The sequence below is a fragment of the Drosophila mojavensis genome, unplaced genomic scaffold (assembly GCF_018153725.1).
Source record: "Drosophila mojavensis isolate 15081-1352.22 unplaced genomic scaffold, ASM1815372v1 contig_136, whole genome shotgun sequence".
NCBI classification, from domain to species: Eukaryota; Metazoa; Arthropoda; class Insecta; order Diptera; family Drosophilidae; genus Drosophila; species Drosophila mojavensis.
Genome location: NW_025318667.1, coordinates 1,808,662 through 1,834,535, shown reverse-complemented (window position 1 = coordinate 1,834,535; position 25,874 = coordinate 1,808,662). Strand labels below are relative to the sequence as shown.

Here is a 25,874-nt window from a genome sequence, read left to right as displayed (position 1 = left end):
ATGGACAAGAGACGTACGCAAAGACAGAGAGGCGGATACGTAGAACATAGCTAGATAGACTCGAATTCCGGTACCTGATTCATAATACATGTAAATTATGCACTCATCTGTTACATATCTGCGGCCAACAACAATAATACCCTGCAGGACAATCGGCATGCGTACAGGGTATAAGAACCATCGCCCAGCTGCTGAACCGTAGAGCTCACCTTACCTTGCTTCCATTCCGGCTTGAAACTTCTTCGCATTTTGACCGGCACACAGAAATCGTGTGTGGATTAGATGCAACTCTAGTGTGAATTAATGATGCGCGTCGGAATGTGGAAGCTATGCGGACGACAGAGAATAAACAAAGGGAACCTCTTGCAGAATGTAAGACCAGGCAGTACGGGAAATACGCGAAGCAGAGCGCGATTAAGGCACATGTGGCTGATGGGAGAGGTCATTAAAGCTGGCCGTTATTTGTGCTAAGTTAATGTTTTATAGTCAAGCCCAAGGAAATATACATATCCACGAGGATATTATCTCTCCCTGATACAGAGAATACAACTATTGGTTACGCCCAAGCTCGCAGACTCTAACTGGCTTTCTCTCTCTCTCTCTCTCTATTGCACTTAGACACTCAACAGTTGCCAGAGAGTGAGCTCTCCCATATCCTGGATGATCCATTGTAATTCCTGGATATCCATTTCCGTTTCACCTACTTTCAATTGGCGCAATCAGCCACACAACACAAACTTATTATTCAAACTAAAATGAAAAGTCAAGGAGCAGCTAACTTTGATTTAAGCCGAACTAAACGATGTGATCTAAAAATATTTGATTTATTCAATGCTTGGCATTCTGTGGTAGATTCATTTCTCAGAGTTTGCCTTATTTCATTTTCATTTCCATTTTCGTTTTCATTCGGGCACAAAGCACAAGAGCCTAACATGGCAACCGCAGCAGCTGCCTTCCGACTCTTCTCGTTGCCCATTGACGAGAGGGGCTAAGCATGGGGTAGATTGGTTCTGTTCGAGTGCATGCCAATGGCTAAATGTGGTCTATGGTCAATTGCATAAATCGATTATGTATTTATCTATTCTATGTATATCAGAAATCTAGGCCTGCTATAAGTCGACTTGATCTTATATTAGTGATCTTTGAATATTATGGTCTTGGTACATAGTATATAAAAGTTATGATAAGTGATACTTAAGCCTCTTCCTCTCATAGATATGCACTCGAGACTTCAAACATATCGTACTTCTAAATGAAAAGTTACAGTAAAACAACCTTCACAAACTACAGGAAAACCCTGCGAGTGTGTGAGTATAAGAAGTCTATAATAAAGAAGTCGGATCAGAGCTCGGCTTTACGCTTAGGGTATCTGCGCGTCGAGCACTTCAGTCTAGAGCTAGCTTAGTTGTTGCTTTTTCTTCCTGGTTTTTCCTTGTGCATTCGAGCTTTATTCGCAGCTTTCCTTTCTCTGACAGCGCACAGAAAAAGTGAACGAAAAACGAGAAACGAACTGCAAAAAGAAATAAAAATCCATTTGTATAGAGCGCTATCAGTGAGTTGCCCAGTTGGCTGGCTGCCTGGACTCCTGTTGTCCTGTTGGCCTGTTGTCCTGTTGGCCTGTTGTCCCGTTGTCCTGCCTGAACTAGAATAAAATAATTGAATTCAATTTATCGGCATAAATTGTTTTAATTAAAACTGAAAAACAATGCGCAGCAAATAAAACCTTAAGCCGAATAGATGGCATACTCTTCTTACCTGGGCTTCGTTCGAATTTTCGTCTTAGACTAGTTCAATTTTAGGTATAACAGATTTATTCATATAGCATATATAGCTGGGCTCATAACTTTATTAGGTTTTAGTTTTAGTTCCATTAGAAACCACACAATATTTCTTTTAAATATATTAGCCTTTAATATTTATCACTCCAAAAAGTATTACATAGTTATTTAATTCATAATCAACTACTTTCGACTCGGAAAGATATAGTATATAGTATATAGCAACCTGTACCCGCAGCAGCATCCAATGTAACATGATTGATTCGTCAAAACCCACGGGTTCTGTCTCAAAATGGGCGTTACATTCATATGTGCATTTATTCGGGATGTGGGTGCCACAATGGGTGTAAACATATCGATTTTTCTCCATGTATAGGTAGATGTATGTATATATATATATAATGATATAGTATTACATACACATATATAAACATATATATATATACATACTGTACTAGGTATAACCAATATCATTCTAAATTAAACGTGTATGATGCCATAGAATCAATGTCCTCTGCCTTTTCTTTGTGTCGAGAGCCGAGCGAAAATCCAAAAAATTGTTTTACTACAAAAAGGTACCAAAATGAAAATTTCTTTGTGAAAGATAAGTGAAGGAAGTGTTCGATAGATGGTCCTGGTAGCTTTCACTCGGTCGCTCTAAAGACTTGCCAAGATCTTGGCAATGAGTTCATCCGTCTGCTGAACGAACGACTCTAGAGGAACAATTTGTTGATCGGGCGGTATCTGGCGTGTTTCAGTATCTAAATCCATAGTCAGTTGGTCCACGTCTGAATCGGAATTGGTGCGTGCCAGTGAAATTGCACGCGCATGAGCCACATCATCCAATTCGATGCCCTGCAACTGTGTTGCGTCCGGCTGCAAGGAGCTGTTAATACTTTCCATTGCACTTGCATAGATGGAGAAGGGATATGGCTCGGCATTCTGCCCGAAACCGGGACCATCGCTTAGCGAACTGGCCGACGAGGTGAAGGCCAGAGTGTCCTGCTGATCCCACTGGCTGTAATAGGAGAACGGGATGGTACGATTGGGACCTTCCACCTCGAGAGCAGCAAATAGGCTACGGCGAAAGTCAAAATGTTCGTAGGAATGACGCCAGGCGTATCGCTCTTCCTGTGCAGTCTGTGGGGGTAGATCGCCGACAAGACGACGGAACGGACGGCTGAGCTCCGTTTCAAAGGAGCGATCCTCACGGTATTGCCAGGCATTGAGATCCTCGCTGTCATAGCTTAGCTCCGAGCGTACATCCTCGATCTCGGCATTCGTGCCGCACGAGCCAAGGTCCCATTCATCATCGTCCGCCTGGGCCGTGTCATTGGGCAAGTGACCCCAGCCGGTGTTAAGGCGCGTGGCCAAGCCACTGGCGTGAGCCCGCAGCTGACGCACCATGTATGCATCAAATGAGTCATCGTCCCCGAAGTCGCTCTCCCAGCTCTCCTCGTCGGGCTGCTCGTCATCGTTGTCCTCATCGCTGCTGGTCAGCGACCAAAACTGCTGCGGAGTCTCCTCAAAGCTGGGCCCCAAAAAGACTGAGTCCTGTATTTCGGAATCACTGGAGCTCGAGTCTGAATCGCTTTTCATCTGCGCATCATCGAAGTCATCGAAACCAACGAAGTCCGCAACAGAATTCTGCGCCTCCGCAATGCGTAAATCCAACTGCATGTCGTCATCTGAGTCGCTGCTCACATCCTCGTAGATCTGCAATTGCTCCGGCTCCGGCTCCGGCTCACGCTCCGGCTCAAGCTCCAGCTCCAGCGGATCCTCTTCCTGCTCGCCCATTGATTCATTAGGCGCGAAACATTGCTCAGCAATCTGAACCGAGTGCTGGACCCGGTCCAGCATCGACTGCAGAGTCTGGCTCGTCACGCGTATATCCTGCATCAAGGCGGGCAGCTCTGAGCTTCGCTCCGGCACTACCCAACCGAAAACGTTGTCCAGTATGCGAGCGGTGCGCATCACATAATTGCAATAGTGCTCCACCATGCGAAATATGGCCGTCGGATGGACGAAGCGGCCGTCGGCAAGAGAGCGCGGCGAGAACAGCTGCAGGGAGGTGCTAGGCAGCTCCAGCGGATTCATCATTAGCTGCTGCAAGATGTTGCCGACGGGCTCGCGCGCCAGCATCAAATTGCGGATCAGCTCGGGACTAACTGTGAAATTGTGAATGGTATTCGCATAGTGTTGGCCATTGTGAATCATCAGCGTGGAGATGCACCAGCTGGCGGTGACTCTATTCTCAGGATCCGTGTCCAATTCCAGTACCGACTCCGGCGCTATATGGATATGCATTGTGGTTCCGGGCGACACCTGAATGGTGAACATACAGTTTTCCGATTGGCGCAACAGGCTTGTTGTCTCGCGCAGCATCTTCTCCTGATCGGTCTCCTCGGTTGGCTCCTCCTTAAGGTTGATTGCACGATCTCCCTCGTCCATGGTTGAGCTGATATATGTATCTCTTGTCTTTATCGATATGATTCAGTGATTCTCTTTCGTGTCTCTTGAGCTGTTACAAAACCAAAAAAAAAAAAAAAAAAAAAAAAAAAAAAAAAACGTTTTTACCCAATTAGATTTCCAATCACTTTTCAATTGCCGGCAATGCACATGCGCAGCCCTTTTGCACGCCCCCCGCCCACGGACCACTTTTAATTTACGTTTCTTTTCCGTTCAATTAAAGGAACATGCCCCACGGCAAATTGAATTAAGCCTCGCACTTACACTTACCAATGTTTGTCTTCTATTTATTTATTTTAGGCTGTGGCTTTCCACGCGTAAATTTGTGTGCTTCAATTTGTAGTTATGGGGCTAGTAATTGTTTTTTTTTTTGGAGTTCTTTTCAAAAGTGGTTTTTCGTTTTTTTTGATTTTTTTATTTTTTTAGTTGTCAAAAAATGAGGTTTAGTTTGCTATTAGGAATTTACTGAACGGTCACACTGAACTGCTTCCCCATACAACTGAAATGAACGAGAAATGTTATCGTTCCACGAACTTGGCTAGCCTACTACGGTATGCTATAAATTTGAACCACATGCATATATACCAGATAGTTGGGATCCAATTTAAGGGCCAGTAAGTCAATTTACAATTCATGAGAAATGCATACAAAACGCATTTAAAATACAAATATGATTATTATTAAATGTTAATAAATAAAAATAATATTGATAAATATTTATACCAAAGTGTAAATTCATCTTAAATCAATAAACATTTTATTTTATTTTATTTTATTTGATAAATAACATAATTTAATTTATCGATGCTAAAAGTTACATAAATTAGCTCGCATTGCATTTGCTTTAAGTTAGCAGCGCCTGCTCAATTCGCCGCTCATATTAAATTCGCCCTGCGTTGGCTTTCGCTAATTTAGCTTTGACGTGTGTGTGTGTATGTATATAACTAACGCTATGCATACATATGCATATGTATATGTATGCGTATGCACATTCACACATACAGAGGACAACCCCTGGTTTTACAAGTACTTTCGTGATTGATTTCTCCACTTGTTCCGCTCGCATAATTCAATCAGCGCGCGCCTGTTACGGCTTGAGCATATTTGCGCATTTTCGGGTGCTAATGGAATTTTAACACAAATTAGTTGTATTGCTTATTGCTTAAATGCCAGCAAGTAATTTGGTAATGTCAAAGCCAAAAGTTGACCTGAGGCATTTCAGCTGTGCCGTGGTGTGAGGCGACTGTGGCTGCTGGGGCTGTGCGGGGGCTCTTCATTCCATTGGCAACCACAAAAGCAATTTCGTTGCCCGAGCGCTTTTTGTGCTCGAGTCGCAGTTTGAGTTGAAAGTTGGAGGGAGAAGGCGAATTGAGTTGGTGCTGGAGTGTAGCGGTAACTGTTCTTGCTGCTGCTTCTTCTTCTACTTCTTGACGATCCGAGTTTGAGTTGAAATTGTTGTTGTAGTTGGAGTGAGCAGCGACTCTGGTAATTTGGGCTGCAGCTAAAGTTGGAGCGAGAGAGCAAATTGCTGCTTCCTCTTCCTCTCTTTGTGCTTGAGTAGAAGCTGCTGCGGGAGTGGGCAGCAAATTGTTGCTGCTATTGCTTAGCATGACAGTTGGAGTGAGTGAAAGAGGAGCTGCTGCTGCTGCTCCCGTTGCTCCTGTTGACTGTGTGCGATTGGCAATTTCTCAGTTGCGTCAGGCGACTAGCCACACGGCACCGGCACACGGCACTTGGCATGTGACAAGGCCAGACTTGCTAAGTGCTTATGACAACGCTTTGCTGCACAGTTGCAACTGCTGCTGCAGGCAGCAGAACTAATAAGCTTGGCTGTGCGACCCACTCACACACATACACAGACGCAGACGCAGACGCAGCTTGCGCCTTTCGCTGACGTCAAACTGCAATATTGGCATTAAATATTTTTGCTTGAAACAGCGCAGCAATAAAATCAAATCAAGGCAACAAGTGCAACAGAAGAGAGGGGGGAAAAAGACAGCGAGAGCAAGAGCGGCGCAATATCTGTGGCCAAAGCTGTCGCAATAACCGTAATACATACATACATACATACATACACACACACACACAGAGACACGCTCATAAAATGAAATAATTTCGCCGCAAGGCAGCCAAAAAGTGAAGCGAAAGAAAACGAAACGTAATGCAAAGGCAGCGACGCCAGCAGCGACGCAGACGAAAGCAAAAGCCGATGCGAAAGAAAGAGAACGAAAAGAAAAAAATGAACGGAACAGGCAAAAATATCATCATCATCGAACGTAATTTATTTTATTTGCCGCCATCGCTCTTTGAGTCAAAAGAAAAATATTTGGCGAGTGCTGCAAAAACAAGAGCAGCGCAGCCCAGCCCAGCGCAGCGCAGCGCAGCGCAGCAGTGCTTTAGGCATTATCAGCAGCAGCGGCAGCCATCGCATCGAGCCAATGCGTATCGAGTACTGAGCTCTAAGTACTCAGTCAGCCAGTGACAGCCAGCAGCAGTTGAAATGAAAATATTAGATGAGGAATAAGAAGAAGCGCTCATGTTTTCTTTTACTCCGGAGCACATTTATTTCTCTATTGTTTTCATAATATAATATTGCAATAGCAGCTGAGAACTTTCTGAAAATGGACAGAGAAAAGTTGGAATCGAGGCAAGGCCAGTATAGAATGGAAAGCGACGAAACGTTTTCTTTTCATTCAAAGTTTGACTGAGAGTCTTGAATGGATATATACGAGAATATATGTATATGATATAAGTATACATTCATATGTATGATAGAAGTTATGGAATATATTAAAATTAGTGTATGCGTAAATCTTAGCTGAATGTGGAAAGTTAGTGGCTGAGAGTGAGGTATGAAGAGGGAAGGCGAATAGAAGAGATGGAAAGAGATGATAAGAGTCAAAAAGGAAAGTTATTGAAATTGGGAGAAAACGTAAAAGAGACTGAGAGAGAAAGAGTTAAAAAGTAACGGAAATAACGCAAAATTTTACGAAATCTAGAGGCTAAGAGTTAATGAGAGGGACTATGAGAAAACCAAATATAGAGAGTGGTAAAGGAAAAACGATAGAGAGAAAAGCGATAATAAGAATATGAAAAATACTGTTTACTTAAATGTTGGAAAATGATTGAAAATGAATCGAGAGCGTAGCAGGAACTAAGCCACGCCCACATTTGATTAAAAAAACTTCAAAATTTTCATACATTCATATCCATAAGCAATTGAAAAGAAATATTCTACTTGATAAATATTGGTTTTAGTTGGAAAATTGAGCAACATCTCTGTATACTCGCTTCAACCTAACCTAACCTAACTTATGCAGCAATCATAACCTCAACCACTTGTGCAAGTGAAGCATGTGCGAAACATGGCCCAAACCACACACTTAGCTTCCACTTAATAACTGGCTTACTGCCTGCACAGCCATATTCATATCTATATGTATGTATGTATGTATGTAGGTGTACATGTACATTCATATATATTTGGGCCAAATCTCAGCCTCAGCTGGCCTCAGCTGAACTCCCAGCTAGCTCTGGCCCCATCTATTTTAGTGATATCAGTTTTTCTTCTTCCTTTTTTTCGGAGGTGGAGCCTGAACTCTCAACTGCTCGGCTGCTGCACTTACGAGTCGGGGCTAGGCTCTGCCTGGCTGCCCAGTTGCCGGGGCACTCTCCGTCCCGGCTAAGCCACGGCCCAGCTCCGGCGAAGGCAGAGCCAAAGGAGGAAATGCAAAAATGGATGTTCTCCGGCAGTGCAGCCCGAAAATTATGCAATGCTCGAGCTTTAAAGTAGATTACACGAATATTTTGCGCGCCGGCACAAAAGCCCACGATGGGCATTAATCACGGCCTAGCGACGGCCAGCATCTGCCTTCCTATCCGCATCCATATCTTCCTCCCTTATGCCCATCCCTCTGCTGCCACGCCCATCTGGGCTGTATTGTATTTCGTAAACAGTGGCTGCAACGTCCACGGGCCAAGCTACTTACTGGCCAAGGCTTTCGTGCTAACAAATTGCCAACGTGCCGCTATGCCAGAGCGAACCCCTTTGGGTATCTCGCTGCCTCTGACTCGCTCTCTCTCTCTCTCTCTCTCTCTCTCTCTCTTACTCTCTCTGAGATTTTTCCAGTTTTGGCCGACAGCGCGAACCGAAAAATGGAAGAAAATTAACATAATTTTTCAATTGGCTTTCGCGTGCCAACATCCACGTGTCCGCATCTACCCGCATGACCAATAATTGTCTAGCCATATTTTATTGGATTCCCGTTCCTACTTCGGTATGCCAAGGCACAGCGTGAACATTTCGCTTTACCAGCTTAAGCTATTGCAGCAAACGGGAACTGAAAATGAATCCTGACTTGAAGTGCTCAATAGACGGATAGATCAAGTAATACTCGTACCTTAATCAGAGTTACCCATTAGCCTCTGATGGCACCAATACCTAGAGCCAATAAACACTGTTATTAAACAGTTCTATAGACACAATTTATATGTAGTCCTCTCTTCTTGATGGCAGCCGTTACATCGCTATTCTTTCGATCTCATTTCTCTCTCTCTCTCTCTCTATCTTTCGATCTCATTTCTTTCTCTCTCTTTCGATCTCATTTCTCTCTCTCTCTCTTTTTCGCCCTCTCTCCCATTCACTTTAACTTATCCTTATTTTGATACTCGCTGTTCTCCTCCTTCTCCTTCTCCTTCTCCTTCTGCTTCTCTTTCTCGCTCTCCTTTTCTTTCTTGTTCACGTTCTTACTCTTATTCCTCATTCTGATTTTCATGCTCATTCTCATTCTTATACCCCATTCTCATTCTCATTATCGTTCTCCATACCTTCTCCAATTCTCATTTGTTGTTAACTTCTTTTTCCTCTTCAACCCATTTTCCTATATTTCGCGCTCGGTCTTCTCTTCTTCTTTGTATTTCTATATATGTATTTAAGAAGAAATTTAAGTAGCAAAGGGAGGAAAAAACATAACAGAAATATAAAGATGAAGAGAAGACCGAGCGCGAAATATAGGAAAATGGGTTGAGGAGGAAGAAGAAGTTAACAACAAAGGTAAACATACCTTTATCTAATCTAAATGATAAGATTGAAGGTGAAGAGATAGTTATTTATATTTTTCTTTCTTAGTTTTCTTTCTGTTTCGATCTCTCTCTCTCTCTTTCTCGCTCCATTTGTCTTGTTCTCAATCGCATTTTCAGCCTCTTTCACACTCGTCTTACCTATCAACTTAGACTTCACTTCCTATCTCTTTCCCTCAAACTCAAGGTGAGCCTCTCCTTTTCCCTCTCTCTACCCATACTCTCTCCCTATTTCCTCTTCCTCATCGATTCGCCTACACATGAATATTTGTTCGGTAAGCGACCGCATAAACATTTGCAATATGGCGACGCATCTGTCGCATAACCGCCAACTTCCGGTTAACAAACAACCAAAACACATACACACACACACACACACACACACAAGCACACACATTCGCCGCTTGTTTAGTTTTTGTTGTTTGTCGTTGCCGTTGCGTTGTCGCGGTTTTCCTTTGGAGCTCGTAAACAATTTTTACAGCGCAAACATTTGCCCGCCGCTTTTATTACTTTTATATTTATTGTCTTCATATATATACATATACATATATATAGGGTATATATTTATAAAAATAAAAAATAAAACGAGCAAAATGGCGTGAGCGGCATTCTAGTTTACGTTTTACGCCATTCCATTTAATATACTTGTCGCCGTCGAAGTTGCCGACTCCTGCGGGCCATTGCCCCCTGCCCCCTGCCCCTGCCCCTGCCCCTGCCCCTGCCTGCTGCATGCGTTGGCCGTTGGCCGTTGGCACCAAGGCCAGACCAAGGCCTGCGGCTTGCCATTCATTTATCACATCTCTAAACGGAGGCGTGGCGGGGCACTGGATGCTGGTTGCTGGACGCGTTTTTTGGCCCACTCGGCCATTGACCGAGTTGTGGCAGCTGCCGCTAAGTAGTTGCGGCAAATTTCTGACCTCAGGCATTGGCTCGACTCTTTCCAGTTGGTTGTTGTTTGATTTCATTTGCCTTGCGCTTTGTTTCGTCTCCGTCTATTGTTGTTGTTGCGCTTGCTTGGCCTGCCAAGCACTTGCCACGACCACTTCTCAACTCCATTCCTTTCAAATTCGCATAAATTGCAGTTACGCCAAACTCCGTTGCATACTTCTTGGGGCTTACACATGGAAGTTTGCCCCGACTCTGGCTACTGCCTCGATTACCTCTACTCTCTCCCTCTTTCTCTCTTTCTCCCCCTCTCTCATCTTGGTTCTCTCTGTACTTTCTTTACTCTTTATACAACCTACAGTCTCTTGGCTACCTCTACTCCCACTATTGCCTCTACTCTCTCTACCATCTCGTGTCTTCACCTCTACTTTCTCTTCTGCCTCGATTGCCTCTACTTTCTCTCTCTCTCCCATATACTACTCTCTGTACTCCCTTTACACTCTACACTCTACAGCCATCAGTCTTTTTGCCCCCTCTACTCTCACTATTGCCTCCATGCTCTCTACCGCCTCTCACTACTGCCTTTACCCTCACTTTTACCCCTACTCTAAGTATTGCCTACAGTATTTTTACTGCCTCTACTCTGACAATTGCTCCTACACTATATACAGCTTCGGGTGCCGCCACTGCCTGTTCTCATCTTCTTACTACTTTACTACTATGCCTGATCTCTCTAATGCTCTTCTACTCCTTGATCGCTCTGTTACTCTCTGTCTAGTATCTTAGTAGACCCTCTATTATTTCTACTCTGATGACCTTCTCCTGGCTACAAAATATACTTTTCTTTACTTCAGCAGTGGACTAGGCACTTTAAGCTGTTTCAAATTTTACTGAAGATTTCTCATTGCGTATTTACTACTTTTCCTTTTTGTGGTCCACATTTATAGTCCGACAAATCTGTTTTCATCTCTTTTATTATCTCCTCAATTTCCTTTTGGTAAAAGAAACTAATTCGTTTATATATATAATCTATATTCTTGCCCTGGTACAAGTTGTTATGTTTATATTCATTAAGGCTCACGTAGCTATTCATAACTTCCCTTGGCTCCTCTTTGTTCAGCACCAGGACGGAGTTCATTGAACCCCTCTTTGTATGGAAATGCACCACTTTTGTTTTTAGTGCCTAAGGAGTGACGCCTCGTTTAATATAAGCAGCAGTTCGACCAAGAGCTGTCATGGCTGAAAGCTAAGATACCCTGGAAACGATTGTTGTTGTGATATAAATTTATACATACATATATACATATATGTACATTTAACTGAATTACTCTTGGATATAAGTATGCTCAGGTAGGCTACAGGTGTGTATATGTAAATATATATGTCATCTATTACGTTTATGTAGACCTAATATCATGATCCACTCACTGTCTCTCTCTCTCTCTCTCTCTCTCAGTCACTCCTAGTTTATAGTAAAAAGTTTTGGACTATTAGATTTATAATTATATACATTTATGTATAAATATAAATATATCCCAAAGGACACACTTAAATTACTGGGTATACAATGAGCGAGTGTAAGGCACTTGTCGTAGAGTGTGTTAAGAATTGGCTATTAAATATGTTTTTAGAATTATGCTACAAGAGATATGCTAAATAATTATAAAGTAAGTTTTCCACATATCTTTAAAGTATTTAATGCCTTCAAGAGTGTATATAGATGGAGAGTGCTGAAAATAAACTTATATGAGCAGTATATTTGAGTAACAAATCCCTAGCAAATCTATCTTTCACTCCATGAATTTACATATTCACCTAACTGTATGTATGTATCCATGTATGCCATATATCTGTCCATTCATCTAGCTATCTTACAAACTCACTTCCTGCTAGAGTATCTCATCGTCGTTAAGCCCTGGCCGTTTGCTTCAGTTCATTTATTGTTATCATTCCGCATGGCATCGGGCATATTGCTGGTGCATTTTGCTTGGATTCATTTACACTGCCAGCTGCCAGATGGGGCCAATGGGCTGCGATTGTTGCCAGGACATTGGCAAGTATTTTCATACCGTGAACCCCTTGATTACGCGGTGAATAGGGCATGATGTTTCCTCCAACCAAAATGGAATAGGCAGAGTGTGACCATGACTAATGCCATGAAGCTTATGTGGATGCTTTATTAGGAACAGCAAACAAATCGATATAGCCTAATCAGTTTGTCCATCTGTCCCTCCTTCGCCTTTTCGTTTGTCGGTCCGTCCGTCCTTCCACTCATCTAAGATCAACTGACTTTATGCTTAACGCCTGCGCTTACTAAATATTATCGACAACCTTTACAATATTCTAGAAATCGATTAATATCGATATCAACCTAACTTGAATTGACTTAAGGATAATTCGTACCTTTTGACAGCTCTTGAAGGTGTTTTGAAGTACCTTCCCAAATAAACCCAGGGCCATAGCCTGGAAATGGCAGCCTGACAGAAAGTCCAGGGTATCTTCTAGTCTAGTCGAGTGGACAGGAATCTTCCTTATTTTGTTATTGCTTTGCACAACATTTGCCCGGCCAAATGGTGGGAAAAACTGTGCGCTGTGGGGACGTAGCTGGAAAATTCAATGGGAAATGCAAATGAGGAGAATGAGTTGCAGCCGAAAGATAAACAAAACTACAAAATTGTCCAATTGAAGAAGGCGTCGATGTTGACTGCTAAGATGCTGTTGATGTTGATGTTGATGTAACAAATTTCCATTTCCCAGACTACCTCTCCCACTCTCTCTCCTTCTCTATCTATCTCTCCCTCTCTCAGCTTTTCTGGCCATGTGGATTGATTACATTTGGCTCAGGCGCTTGGCCCATTATTGTGTCCGTCAATGTGGATTGTGTGTTGACAGCGGCAATTGCTTAAATAAATAAACAGCAGTTGCTTCTAAAGTTAAACGCAAAACTTTGTTGCATTCACATGTGCCACGCCCATACGCCCACACGCCCACATGCCTCTGCTTGCCAGCCTCTGCGCATATTTGCAAATGAAATTTCATGCACCAACAATACGAAATTTCGTCTACAGCTATGCCATGCCACGCCCCGCTCTGCCCACCTGGTTCAGGTGCATTGGCACACCTGGCACGGGCACTGCCACTGCCACTGGCCCGGTGATTTTTGGGCTCTCTTCGTCTGGCTGAAATTGTAAGCGGCTTACGTGCTCCACAATAAACATTTAATAAGCACCAACAAATTCCCCGAGCCTTTCACACAGTTGCCATTTTTCACAATGGCTACGAATTTTTATTTATAAACTCGTAAAATTGTAAAATCGTAAATCTGAAAACCCCGAAAAATATGATAGCCAGAAAACCTAAAGTCCCAAAAGTCTGACATACTCAAATCAAAGCGCAAATCGTGCATATTTAAGCTTAAATGCGATTCAGAGCTGGAGATTTTCACAGCAAAGTTTTGGGATACAGTAAATATGAAGGTATTATCTGAATATGGTATATAGAGATGGGGTAGTTAGAAGTAGAAAGTGGAAGGTATATTTGTTGTGGCACATAGCGTATAAAGGTGATTGAATAAGTGAAGCAAAGAAAGTGAGAGAGCTTGTCATCCTTCAGCATTGAAAACTAAGCTCTCACTACTATCTATCTCTATCTATCTCTATCGACTTTCCCAATATATACTTTTCGAGCACTCAAAAAATGAATCATCTCAGAGCTTACTCCTGAAGATTTCTTTGTGTCTTCCAACATGACAAATAGAGAGGTTAAAATTTGTCAATGCCTGAAGAAACTCCTTTTGGGGGTAACCACTTCTGAGTGGTTTCTAAATTGCTTCCAGCGCACGTAGAATTATTTTGAATTCCAAGTAGAATGAATTTTAATTATGATACTACGATTTCATTAATTGGCTCACTCTATAGGAAGCAACCCTCATGTAAAACATGAGTCAGCTTCGGTTATGTATAGAACTGTTTCCGTAAGCTTCCTATATACATACATATATTATCAGCAGATTGGTTCAAGATTATAGACAATGCTCTACTACCCTTGTTAAGCTAGAATCATTTGAGAACTCTATAGCTGGAGCATGGAAAAACAAGTGAAGCCAGTCCAAATGACAAAAAAATATTTAAAAATATTAAGTAAGAGTCGCTCTCTAGTGAAATGAAACTACGGACTAATATTGTTGTGTGTGACCGGAAAATACTTTAAATATGTACATATACATAGAGTAGAAGGAGACACTTAAGCAGACTAGAAAACCCATCAAATTCACTTTTACTAATGACTATCAACTAAACAGACAGCAGTAGGCACTCGCGTAGTCTAAAACGATTAAACTTCCGATCTAATTAATCACATTAGATAATATTTTGTCAGACTTACCACTCACCACCCACCCCCACGTCGAAAAGGGTCGCTTGATGTCACAGCTGACAAGACGCATGCACATCAATCGAGCGTCTGTTAGAGTTACGTTAGGCCCAACTAGCGCAAATTCTGGGAACTGGAACGGATTGCCAATTGCTAGGGATAGTCATATAATGTAAGATTATTACGAGGAATTTATTTTTGGAAGACAGAATGCGTATTATGAAGTCGGATATACCCGACTGGCACATATTGGATATGTCCTTAATAAATATATATATATAGGTATATATATAACAATCATAATATTGGGCTTATTTGCACGTAGTTCGCCTGCAGCAGTAAATATTTAATGTAAGCACACACACACAGCTGCAGGCACACCTGTAGACAGAGGTAAAGAGAGAGAGTGAGAGAGAGAGAGTGGGAGGTAAGGGGAAGGCGAAGTAAAAACTGTGTGCGTTTGCATTAAGTTTGAATTATGTATTTTTATTTGAACTTTGCAAATGTTTTTCTTTTACGAATGCCTTGCGAAGTAGTCCTCCTCCTCCTGCTGCTCCTGCTGCTCCTGCTGCTGCTCTTCCTCATCGTCGTTGTCGTTGTCGTTGACGTCGTCGTCGTCGTCCTTCTGTTTATTTAATGGTAAACGCTTATTGGCATTGGCAGCTTTTAGGCGCTTTCGTTGGCGCTGGCTTGGCGTCGATCCATAACTCTCAGGTGCAGATTGCGTGGCCAAATGAAATGAAATAATGAAAACAATTTGAGCGAGCGTGCATTGAACTGCAATCGATGTGGACGACGAGGCAAAGAGGAGAGCACACACACACACACACACACAGCAGTGGAAAAAGCGAATGGCCAACAGCCAACGGCCAAGAGTCAGCAACAAACTTCAAGCCAAATACCTATTAGTTATGCTACGTGAGTTTTTATGGCTCTCTGGACTTTTGCTGCACTGAGGCATACCAGGGATTAGCTAATACCCCTAAAAAAAAAACACATACAAAAAGAAAAAAAAAAAGAAAAGAAAAACGGAAAAACTAAGCCAGCAAAAAATGGAAGAGGCTTTCCGAGGCTTTTGCTTTGTGGCATAGCAAGTCGAGTGCAACTGTTAGCAGCAACTGCTTAGGTCCATCACTTGGCCACTTTATGAGCCACTCAAATTGTTAAATATTGGATATTGAATGCTTCCGCTCTGCCCTCGATTTGTCACCTCTTAAGCCTCCAGCTGAAAGAAAGCACAACTCAAAGAGAACGCAAAACCAATCAAAGGTAAGCTCAAGTCTGCATTCACTGGGAGTGGGAGCTGAGGGCAAGGATTGTTCTATGTAGGTGTAGAAACATTCGCCTATTCGTTCTCTCTCTCTCTCTCTCTCTCTTATTCAATTTTCTCCCTCTCTGTCTCTCTCCCTCTCTCTCTTTGACTTTGAGTCCATATCTTTACTCCCTTACTCTCTCCTTCTCTATATCTCATTATTGAGTGTGTCCTCTGTCTCTCTTTACTCACTCACTCGATATCTCTCTCTCTCTCTCTCTCACTTACAGTCTGTCTCGCTCTCACTCACTCGATATCTGTCTCTCTCTCTCTCACTTACTAACAGTCTCGCTCTCACTCACTCACTCGATTTATCTCGCTCTCTCTCGCTCTCTCTCTCTCTCTCACTTACTATCTGTCTCGCTGTCACTCACTCACTCGATATCTGTCTTTCTCTCACTTATTATCTGTCTCGCTCTCTCTCACTCAATATATCTATCCCTCGGTAACGCACTGTCTCCTTCTCTCTCTCTCACTCTGTCTATCTATCTCTTTCTGCATCTATATCTCACTCTCTCTCTCTCTCTCTATATCGCCACATATCTCTCACTCTCTCTCTAAATCTCCACATTTCTCTCTCTCTATCTCACTCGCTCCCTCTCTCTATCTCTTTCTCTCCCTCTCTATGCCTCTCTGTCCCACTGTTTGCTCTCTACATCCCCTCCTTACTCTTTGTGTTTCTATCACCCCATTTTTCTCTATACATATTTCCTCCTTTCAGTCTGTCTCTGTCTCTCTCTCTCTCCCTCTGATCCGCTTTCTCTATGTGCGGACAACTATATTGTATTACCAACGTAATCAGCAGAATTTTGGTATTTCCAGATATTCCTCCTCCTGCTGCAGCTGCTGAGTCTCTGTGTCACTCATCAAAAAGCATATACATATTTTAAGTTCGAAAATCGCTAACGACGCAACGACCAAAGACAAAGCCTTACGTGGGTCTGCGTACATATATGTATAAATATATACATATACATATACATATACATTTATATATCTCTTACATATTTAGATCCTCGGTGCCAGCGTTGGGCCGCATCCTGTGCGACCAGCAAAATGTCACGTACATGTCCAAACATGCAACAAACTACATAAATGTTGCGTTTTTCCTTTCTTTATTTTTTGTTGTACTCAAAAATCAGCGCTTGCCACGCCCCCGCCCAGTGAGCAACTGAAGGCAGCTCGACATCCTGTCCGGGACACAGCAGGTTATCCAGCAGGCAGGCAGCCAGAGAGCAGGAAGTACTGACAGATTCGAGAAATAGACACCGTTCCCATCTGGTGGCTGCTTGTCTGCCTCGCTGCTTGGCTGCTTGGCTCGACCCCCAGCGACTGCAGCTAATGTCAACGTCAGGGCTGCTCCTTTGCCGATCCTTTGCCTTCCGCTTTTCGGGGACAACTTTGTGCCGCTTTGTGTCGTCAAATGTCTGAACTGGGCCGCAAGGGCGTGACGTCATGCAACAACAGCAGCAGCAGCAGCAGCAGGAGCAACAACACCGAAATTAAAATAAATATAAAAAGTACGTATATTTAAAATGCATTAAAAGAGTTAACTAGACTTGTCGAATACCCTGTTTTTGGAATTATAAACGAGTGAAGAGAAGGCGTCAATTGTTGAGATATTAATTTGGATCAAAGAAATAAGTAAGTCTGAAAAGCATACATATATAAAATTGCATGTTTCTAACCTTTATAGATCCTGAGTTCCTTGAGTTGGCACCTTTAGTACTTTTAGCTTCTATATACTTGAGATAGCTTGCCAAGTAACAACAAATATGTGAGCTATTATACATTACTTTTTATTTGATTGCATTTCCATGGCCCATATACCAAATACATTTTTCCATCCTCCGCAGATTTCGAGTTCCTTGAGTTAGTTTATCACCTGATGGAAAATATGCAATACACAATATAGACCATTCCTTAGTTAACTTTTCGCAGCCCTCATACCAAATTACATGTTTATATCTCATATAGATCCTGAGTTCCTTGAGATCTAGATTTTGTATAGAAACACCATTAACACCATTAGTAAATATGTTGCATTTGTTTTCAGGAAACTGCATACGAAACTTGACTGCATTAGCTCTTATAGATGCTGAGTTCCTTTAGATAGTGCAACTACTAGATAGATAGATGTAACTGAAGTGTTGATAAAGACAGTCGGGTAATCAAGTCACCAATTTACTAGCATTTTATTTGCGTATTGAGGGCTTCTCTCAGCACTGTCCTGACTTTCCAGGGTATGCAGATATAGAGCTGCTGCTGAAAATGTGGAAGATGTAGAGGAACTAGCAACACATTGCTTTCCATTTTCAACACACTTGAACATGCTTCCGCACTTAGGCGTGTGCGTAGAGTGGAACTGGCGCTCGTAGCTGCAGCTGAAGCTGGGGAGTTTATTTCTTTATTTGAGTGGGTAACTCCGGTGAAGTGGTGTGAGTGACACGAGCTGCAATCTCCCCACAATTCGTCTCTCTTCTCTGCCGTCTCCCATCTCCCGTTTCCCACTCTCCTCTCGCCATGCCACGTCTTATCATCAGCCTCTACAGCCCGCAGGCAACAGCCCATTAAGTGTGCACTTCACACGCCTACTAAGTTCATATTACTTACTTAGTTGCGTTTTGTTATGAGCCCCTACCCCGCTCTTTCTCTTCATCTCGACCCACACACACACACATCTTTGCCATGTCTTGATTAGCAGCAAGACTCAAGTAACAACAGCTAAAACAAGGAACTAACTAAACATCGAGAGCTGAAAAGTTCCAAGACTTGAACTCAGCTGGAGCATAGATCTTTACTAACTTTGAGAGTAATTTAGCAGGTGTATTATATACATATATTGTAATAATATAACTGTTCTTGGATTATTTTTTAAGTACAGCTATTTGATATAGTCAAACCGTGCTAAGCTGCGCCACTAACTCTACAAACACTGAGCTTAAGCAGCCCCAACACCCAACTCGCTCTAGCCGGACCGCCCTCACACACCCACTGCCACGCCTTCAAGAGTCAGGTCTCAAAATTTAATTACGTCACAAAGAGGAAGAAGCAGAAAATCCGCAGACAAAGCAATCGAATGAGCAAATGGACCAAGGAGGGTCGCCAGCAGGTGGAGCATTGGTGGTGCGCGGTGGTGCGTGGTGGTGCGTGGCTCGCTGTGCGCTGCGTTGAGGTGGCGGCCGTTGGCCAAGACAGCGCCACATTTTCAAACATTAACGAAATGCTTTTAATTGTGCACTTAACGCTCGTAAAATGTGATTTAATAGTTTTATTTGGCCTCAGCCGGATGGGTCCATGGGCAGAGAGACGGCGGGCTGGGCATGTCCTAGTTCTGGTGCTGGGCTCCTGGGCGGAAACGGAAGTGAAGCGCATTATAAGTTGGTCGCGCAGTTTCCTATTAAACCGTAAGCAGTGCGACAGTCCAATTGGAAACGACAAACCCAGTGAAAGCCCAATGTTCCCTGCTCTGCCCAGCTCCCCCACTTCCTCTCTCTCTCTCTCTCTCTCTCTCCACCTACCTCCCTCGCTTCACGTGGCCCCCTTAGGCCGTTTGGGGAATTTGCCGCAAAAATGGCAAAGCCGAAGAATAAAATGCGAATTGTTTTCCATTTTGTTGTCGCCCAAGGGGAGGGGGGAGGGGGGAGGCAAGGGGAGCTGAGTGCTTGGGAGTGGGAATCTGTTGAAATCAATGGAAAATTCAAGCTGAAGCACACACAATGATTGCACAGCCAAGTCCCATTGCAATTTACTCCACTAAATACATATACATATGTATAGTGTGGACAAATTCTTATAAACAGAATTCATTGGAATTGGGAATTTTTTGCAAATGTATGAGAAGCGGGAAGACTACAAACTTTAAATAAGTTCTTGATCAGAATCAATGGTCGAGCGGCTGTAGACCCTATCTCAAGTATTGTATGAGCTATCGTCTTTGTTTGTAGATTCTCTTAAATTATATCAAATATATTGCCTAGATCTATGTAAAGGCTATATAGATTAAAGATGTTATTTACTACCGACTTTAAGCACTCTATATATTTTAACTTTACACTATACACTCTATAAATTAATATCTGTAGATAAATGTCTATATTGGTTAACTAAATCAAAGTAACATTCAAATATATTGCTTCGACTCTATAAATGGCATATTAATTATAGACTATATGAGCACTGGACTGGCAAATTGGTGGAGTCTATCCCAAAAAGGCTTAAAATGGTAGATAACCAAATGGGTGGTCACACAAAATATTAATTTTTTGTTACTTAAAAAACATAAAGCTTTAATAATTTTATTTCATTAGTGCTTGAAATAAGCTGTGGAACTGTTTTGGTCTCATTTTTGTAGTTTTTAAGCAATTTTAAATATTATTAAATATAAATATATGTAAAATATAAATGAATTGATTCTGTATTAGTTTAAACATCACATTAGCAGCCTGTGTTTAAATTTCCCCGATATCCCCAATATTTTAGATTTTATAGACCAACAAACTTTTTTTGAGGTGCTGGTTGAAATAAACTGTGAACCACTGTATATATGTCGAGGCGTTGGGTTTCTCATTCTTGTTCTCCATCTTAGCTCTCTCTTTTCAAACTCTTGTCAAATGCTCTTTCTCTTTCAGTAGCCTTTGACCAAGTCTGATTTCTCCTCTACTGTCAAAACCTCTAATTCTGGTCGCATATTCTTGTTCATCGAGAGCACTGCGACCCTGCTGCGAACGACATAACTAGCCATCTCGCTCTCACCCAACGACACCCAGGACCACGTTCAGCAACAGCTATTGTTGTCTCTCTTTTAGCGGCAATACATCTTTTAATTGCACTACAATACTAAATAAATCGATTAACACGAACTGCCAGTCTTTCTCAACACTACTTCATCAAGATATCAAATTGCAACTTCAACAACAGTCTAATATCGCACTGATACGACACGGCTATACTGAGAATTTCTCATAATATCATTCCGAAATTCCCTATCCTCTATATAAGGAAATATCTATCAAATCCAATTTCATCAACTGAATTTTCGTGCACGATTTTCACTTTTCCTAATGAGTCTCTTGTAGGGCAATTAATCATAATCCGTTTATTTTCTAATTAACACATTATCTTCTTTACATTTTCCATCGAATTGAATTCACTTATAAATGCCTTAAACAATTTGTGGTCGAAATCGCATAACTGTAAACAGCTTAAGCTTTTCCGAAGGAATTCAATTGATTGAGGAATTTGCTAAAATAATTAATGCAAACAAAGCGAATGCCAGATGAAGCTACGGCAGTGCTCCGCTGCAATTATGCGCAAGGTGTGGGAGAGAGATAGAGATAGATGCTAGTAGGGAAAGAGAGAGAGAGAGGAGGGGGAGCAAATACATTGAATTACGTTTAATCAAATCGCAATGAAATGTTTTGACTCTAAATTTTAATTGACACAAAATTCGTCTATCGAGAGTTGGAGCTGGGGTTTGATTCTCACTTAAATTACTGCATGGCAACGTGCAATTATTTTATTGCACATCCTGTAAGCCGATGCTGATGGAATTCCATTAGTCAAAGTCAAAGCCGAGGCCCATTTGTCGGGGGAGGACTGCCAATCGATTTTTGGCTGGAATTCATTAGAGAGACGCAAATTGTTGAGCAATTTGACACATTTCATGGGCAAGCGTTGCGTTCCAAGGGAAACGTCAACGAGGGCCGCAACGACAGTTAACCAAATACAAGGAACAAGTCAAGTCCGACCTTGATATCAACAAAATAATACGTCTAGCTGCTTTCTAACTTTGATTCCAATGCAGTTGACTCTCAGAGCCTAAAGCCTTTTGACGAGGTGCACTCAAAGAGTTGGCTCAATGTCAATTATCATTGATTTTACGTATATTGAGGAGTAACTCAAATTTCCCTTTCTCTAGCAATATTTTAAACAGATCCCTGACATTTTTCTTTATTTCGTCATCAACCAGAAACCCTCGAGGAGCTATCCCTATGTCAATCACTGATATTCCTATCATATCAACAATCTCTACCTATTAGTCAAGGTATCAAATTCGTATGCCAATTAGATTAAGTGCACTAGACTTGATTACTCCATGAGCAGCTCTCGCTCTTATCGTTATTCATACTTGGCTGCATTTATATACTAGGTAACGCCTGCTATCTATTGCCTGCTGAATGCAGCCTGCAGCCTGCAGCCTGCAGCCGGTTCCACTTGACGGCCCAAAGTGGCAGACAAATTGAAGGCAACAACAATTGACCATAAATCGTATTTCGCCAGCAAATTCAAGTACAACAACAATAACAACTAAAGCTACAGCATTTATTATTTTTCGCTTACATATTTAAAGACATTTTCGTAACATTTTTTCTTACATATTCAAAAATGGAATTTACTTGCTTGATTATTGAGATTAATTTTATTATAATTTTTTATTTGAGTAAAAACATTTTTAAAATATATTTGCTGTAAATTACTTTAAATATAAAATATGTAAACAAAAAAAATTCTATAAAACTGTATCTCGTGCTTTGTCTACCCTATTTCCAATACTAGAGGCTTCTGGCTTGGCGAATATACAAAATTTACCCACAATTTCAGTAAGCGAAGAATGAAATTGAAAGAGCTCAACAGCAAAAGCTGATACAGCTCCAGATATGTTGTATATCGAGATGGAGATATCTCTCGTATATTCCACAAGCCAAAAGACTTTAGCATATTAAAAGCAATTTTCAAACACATCATATGTGTGTTTGTGTGTTGGTGTGTGTGTGTGTGTGTGACTAAACCAATTACAAGCGAACGACTTAACAAATTTTCAATTATACGAAAAGCAGCTGCAGCTGCAAACACCAAAGCCTAATAAAGTCAGCAGGCAAATGAAAAGCAGAAGAAGAAGAAGATGATGATGATGATGATGAAGATGAAGGCGGAGCAGAAAAAGTTGCCTTTAAGCTGAAAACTTTAAACGCTTTTCCTTGGCTTATCGCAAATGACAAATCTTAAAGTGCACAAAACACAAAATACAAAACACGAAACACAACGGCCATCAGGGCCCAAACAGCAAGAGGCCAGAACAGAAATAACAACTAGGCCAGATTAAACAAGTGAGTAGGTAACGTGAGGCAAGCGGCCATAGTCGACTAACAAATACCCTGTCTCCGTGTAAAGTGAAAGCTGACTTTAGCTCAGTCTGGCTCAATAGCTTTGTCAATAGATATACGCCCTAAGAGGCGTGGCCTATGCAGCTTACCCTCTATATCTAGAAAACATATGTATATAGACTAGATATATATCAATTTTACCTCCTATCAAACACCTACCTATGAGTCAAGCTGTACCTTAGCATTCACTCTATCGATAGATATACGCCCTAAGAGACGTGACCTTCTATATCTAAAAGATATGTAGATATACTTTGGAGTCTAGACATATGTATATAATTTCATCTACTATCAAACAAATAAAAGTCAAGCTATACCTCTAGCTTAGCCTGGCTATAAGCAACTCCTATCAAGCACCCACCCTTTAAGAAAAGCAGTAAGCCTATCAATAGATATACGCCCTGAGAGGCGTGGCTTATGCACCTTACCTATTATATCTAGATGACATACATATGTAGACGAGACATTTATAAGCACCATCTCCTATCAAGCACCCACCCAAAAGTCAAGCTTTCTCTCTAGCTTAATTAGGCTATAGGTAATGCAATAATCCTATCGATAGATATACGCCCTAAGAGGCATGGGCTATGATCCTTACCTTATCTAGAAGTCATACACATATAGACTAGGCATTCATAAACATGATCTCCTATCAAGCACCCTCCCAAAGGACAAGCTCTACCTGGCTTTAAGCAGAGAGAAACTCAATAAGTCTGTCAATAGATACATGTGGCCAATGCATCTTACTTTTTATATCTAGAAGATATACTCTACTCTAAGCATATATAAACTTCATCTTCTATCAAACACCCAACAAGTTGGCTGTGCAAACCAATATACCCGCTCGCAACTAAACGCTAACAGCTGTATAAATAGGTCAAATGGCCAAGCATTGCCGAAAATGGGCAAAAATAGCGTAACGCTCCAATTTAACTGCAGTCGGTGTAAATGTTAACGAAATAATCGCGCAGCGCCATCTAGCGTCGAGCTGGGCAGGAGCAGGGGCAGGGGCAGGGGCGGTAGCACCCACAGCACTTAGCTCCCCTTGGCGGAAAAGTAGAAACGAACGAAGCAACTGCAAATAATCATGAGCATAAACATTGCCAGTCTCACGACGGCAAAAACATCAAGCGCCCCTCGCACCGCACCGCCCTCTCGTGTTGCTGTTGAGGAGCTGGATGGGTGGCTTGGATGGTTGGTAATTGTCGCTAAGCCCCGACAAGCAAAGAACAGGTAAATGTCTTTGGAAGGCACTTTGAGTCATCTTAAAGCTGCTAAAGGAAATAGTTTCGATTGTATATAAAATGCCAATGTGGAGTACTAGGTCGCTGCGGTCTATATAACAGTTGGGGAGTGGAATTTAAGGTTTATACTTTGTACTTCTTCAAAGGTAGTGTGATATCAACTATAAACAAATCTGACATATCTGAAAATTGTTAGGACTAACTTGGCCTATCATAGGGTAAATTTTACTGTTATTCACCTAGAACTGAACTAACGCACTGATGAAAACGAGTATGAAAAGAGCTGTAGTTATACGATACCCAGTGAGGGGCTGATGCTCCAATCATTAAACTCTTATACATACATGATTTTGAGAGGCGGAAGAATGAAAGAACGGACGCTGGTACATACGGACCATCTAGAATGGGTACATATTTCTTATTTACAATGGAGTTGGGGAAAAGCTGGAAAATGACCATATCCGCATGCTCTATAAGATGTTATATTCCAATCCATTATAGCTCCCAGTATATCATCTATGGCTACTATATGTCTATTCAAAATCAATGATAATCTATTATGAGGTTTCTTAGATTTGATTGATTCCAATCACTCTGAGCTTTTGCATTATGAGAAACCTCTAGCAGATTTACCGGGACCCCCAAATTTGTTTAACCATGTCAACTGCATCTCTCTCTCTCCCTCTCTCCCTCTCTTCTGCTCTCTCATTCTCTCTCTCGCTTTTTCTCCCCTTCTTTAAGCTTCCCCCCATCTGCATATGTGGTAGTCCGATCTAGGCAGCCTATGAGTTTGTATAGGAAATTGCGATTAATGATTATGTTAACTTAGTATAACACACAGCTCCGACAAAATTTTGTTTTGATAGAGCGGAGCTGCCAGAGGATTGGGAAATGTCGAAGTATCGCTATGGAGATCTGATATTGGAAGCCTTCATGGAGTTCCGTCGGCCCATGGCGCTCGAGGAGGTAATTGAATACGTTGCCGAAATGGCGGACAAGTCCGTTCAGGACGTACGCCTCTCTGTCGACAACACGCTGACCGCGGCCTGGCTGCACGGCTTCGTGAGCCGAGACAATGAGCTCTATTACCTGGAATCGATTATCAAGCCCGATGCCAACGAAACTGACGAGCCTTGCTCCACTGGCTACCCCACAGCGTTCACCAGCTGCAGCGCCTCCATCGAGTCGCGACTGAGCAGCTCACGAGTCAAGAACAGGAGGCGCAGACGTAGCTGAGAGCGCAGCTAGCTAGATAAACAGATGTGCACGCTAGGAATGTCTCTAGCGCATCGACCCCCCCCTTCCCCCAAAACAAATTCGGACTCAGAGGTGGGTTACCGGCTTGCCCCTTGCCGCTTGTCACTTGCCCCTCGGCCGGACACTCAGCAACCGTTCGGATCCTGGACCCCGCCTCCATGACACAGACCAATCGCATCGTAGCCCCATACGTGCTGTCCGCCGGTCTCTCTGACCGGGAAGGACATCTTTATTAAATTAAAACGTATTTTGAATAAATATATTTTGTTGATGACGAATCGAATTGGTCTCACTGCCCCAGCGCTCTACCCTC

At 42.1% G+C, this 25,874-nt stretch overlaps 2 protein-coding genes across 2 annotated transcripts; one reads left to right on the top strand and one right to left on the bottom strand.

Moving 5' to 3' along the window:
- Positions 1-1,887: 1,887 nt before the first annotated feature.
- LOC6585578 lies at positions 1,888-4,749 on the bottom strand. The gene is made up of 2 exons (XM_002011170.4): positions 4,518-4,749; positions 1,888-4,299 (listed from the first exon to the last, which is right to left on the bottom strand). Exon 2 carries the CDS (start codon positions 4,227-4,229, stop codon positions 2,436-2,438), a length of 1,794 nt encoding a protein of 597 aa, XP_002011206.1. The 5' UTR covers positions 4,230-4,299; positions 4,518-4,749; the 3' UTR covers positions 1,888-2,435.
- A 20,336-nt stretch (positions 4,750-25,085) lies between these two features.
- Positions 25,086-25,839, top strand: LOC6585579. The gene has a single exon (XM_002011171.4). It carries the CDS (start codon positions 25,196-25,198, stop codon positions 25,538-25,540), a length of 345 nt encoding a protein of 114 aa, XP_002011207.1. The 5' UTR covers positions 25,086-25,195; the 3' UTR covers positions 25,541-25,839.
- Positions 25,840-25,874: the final 35 nt, after the last annotated feature.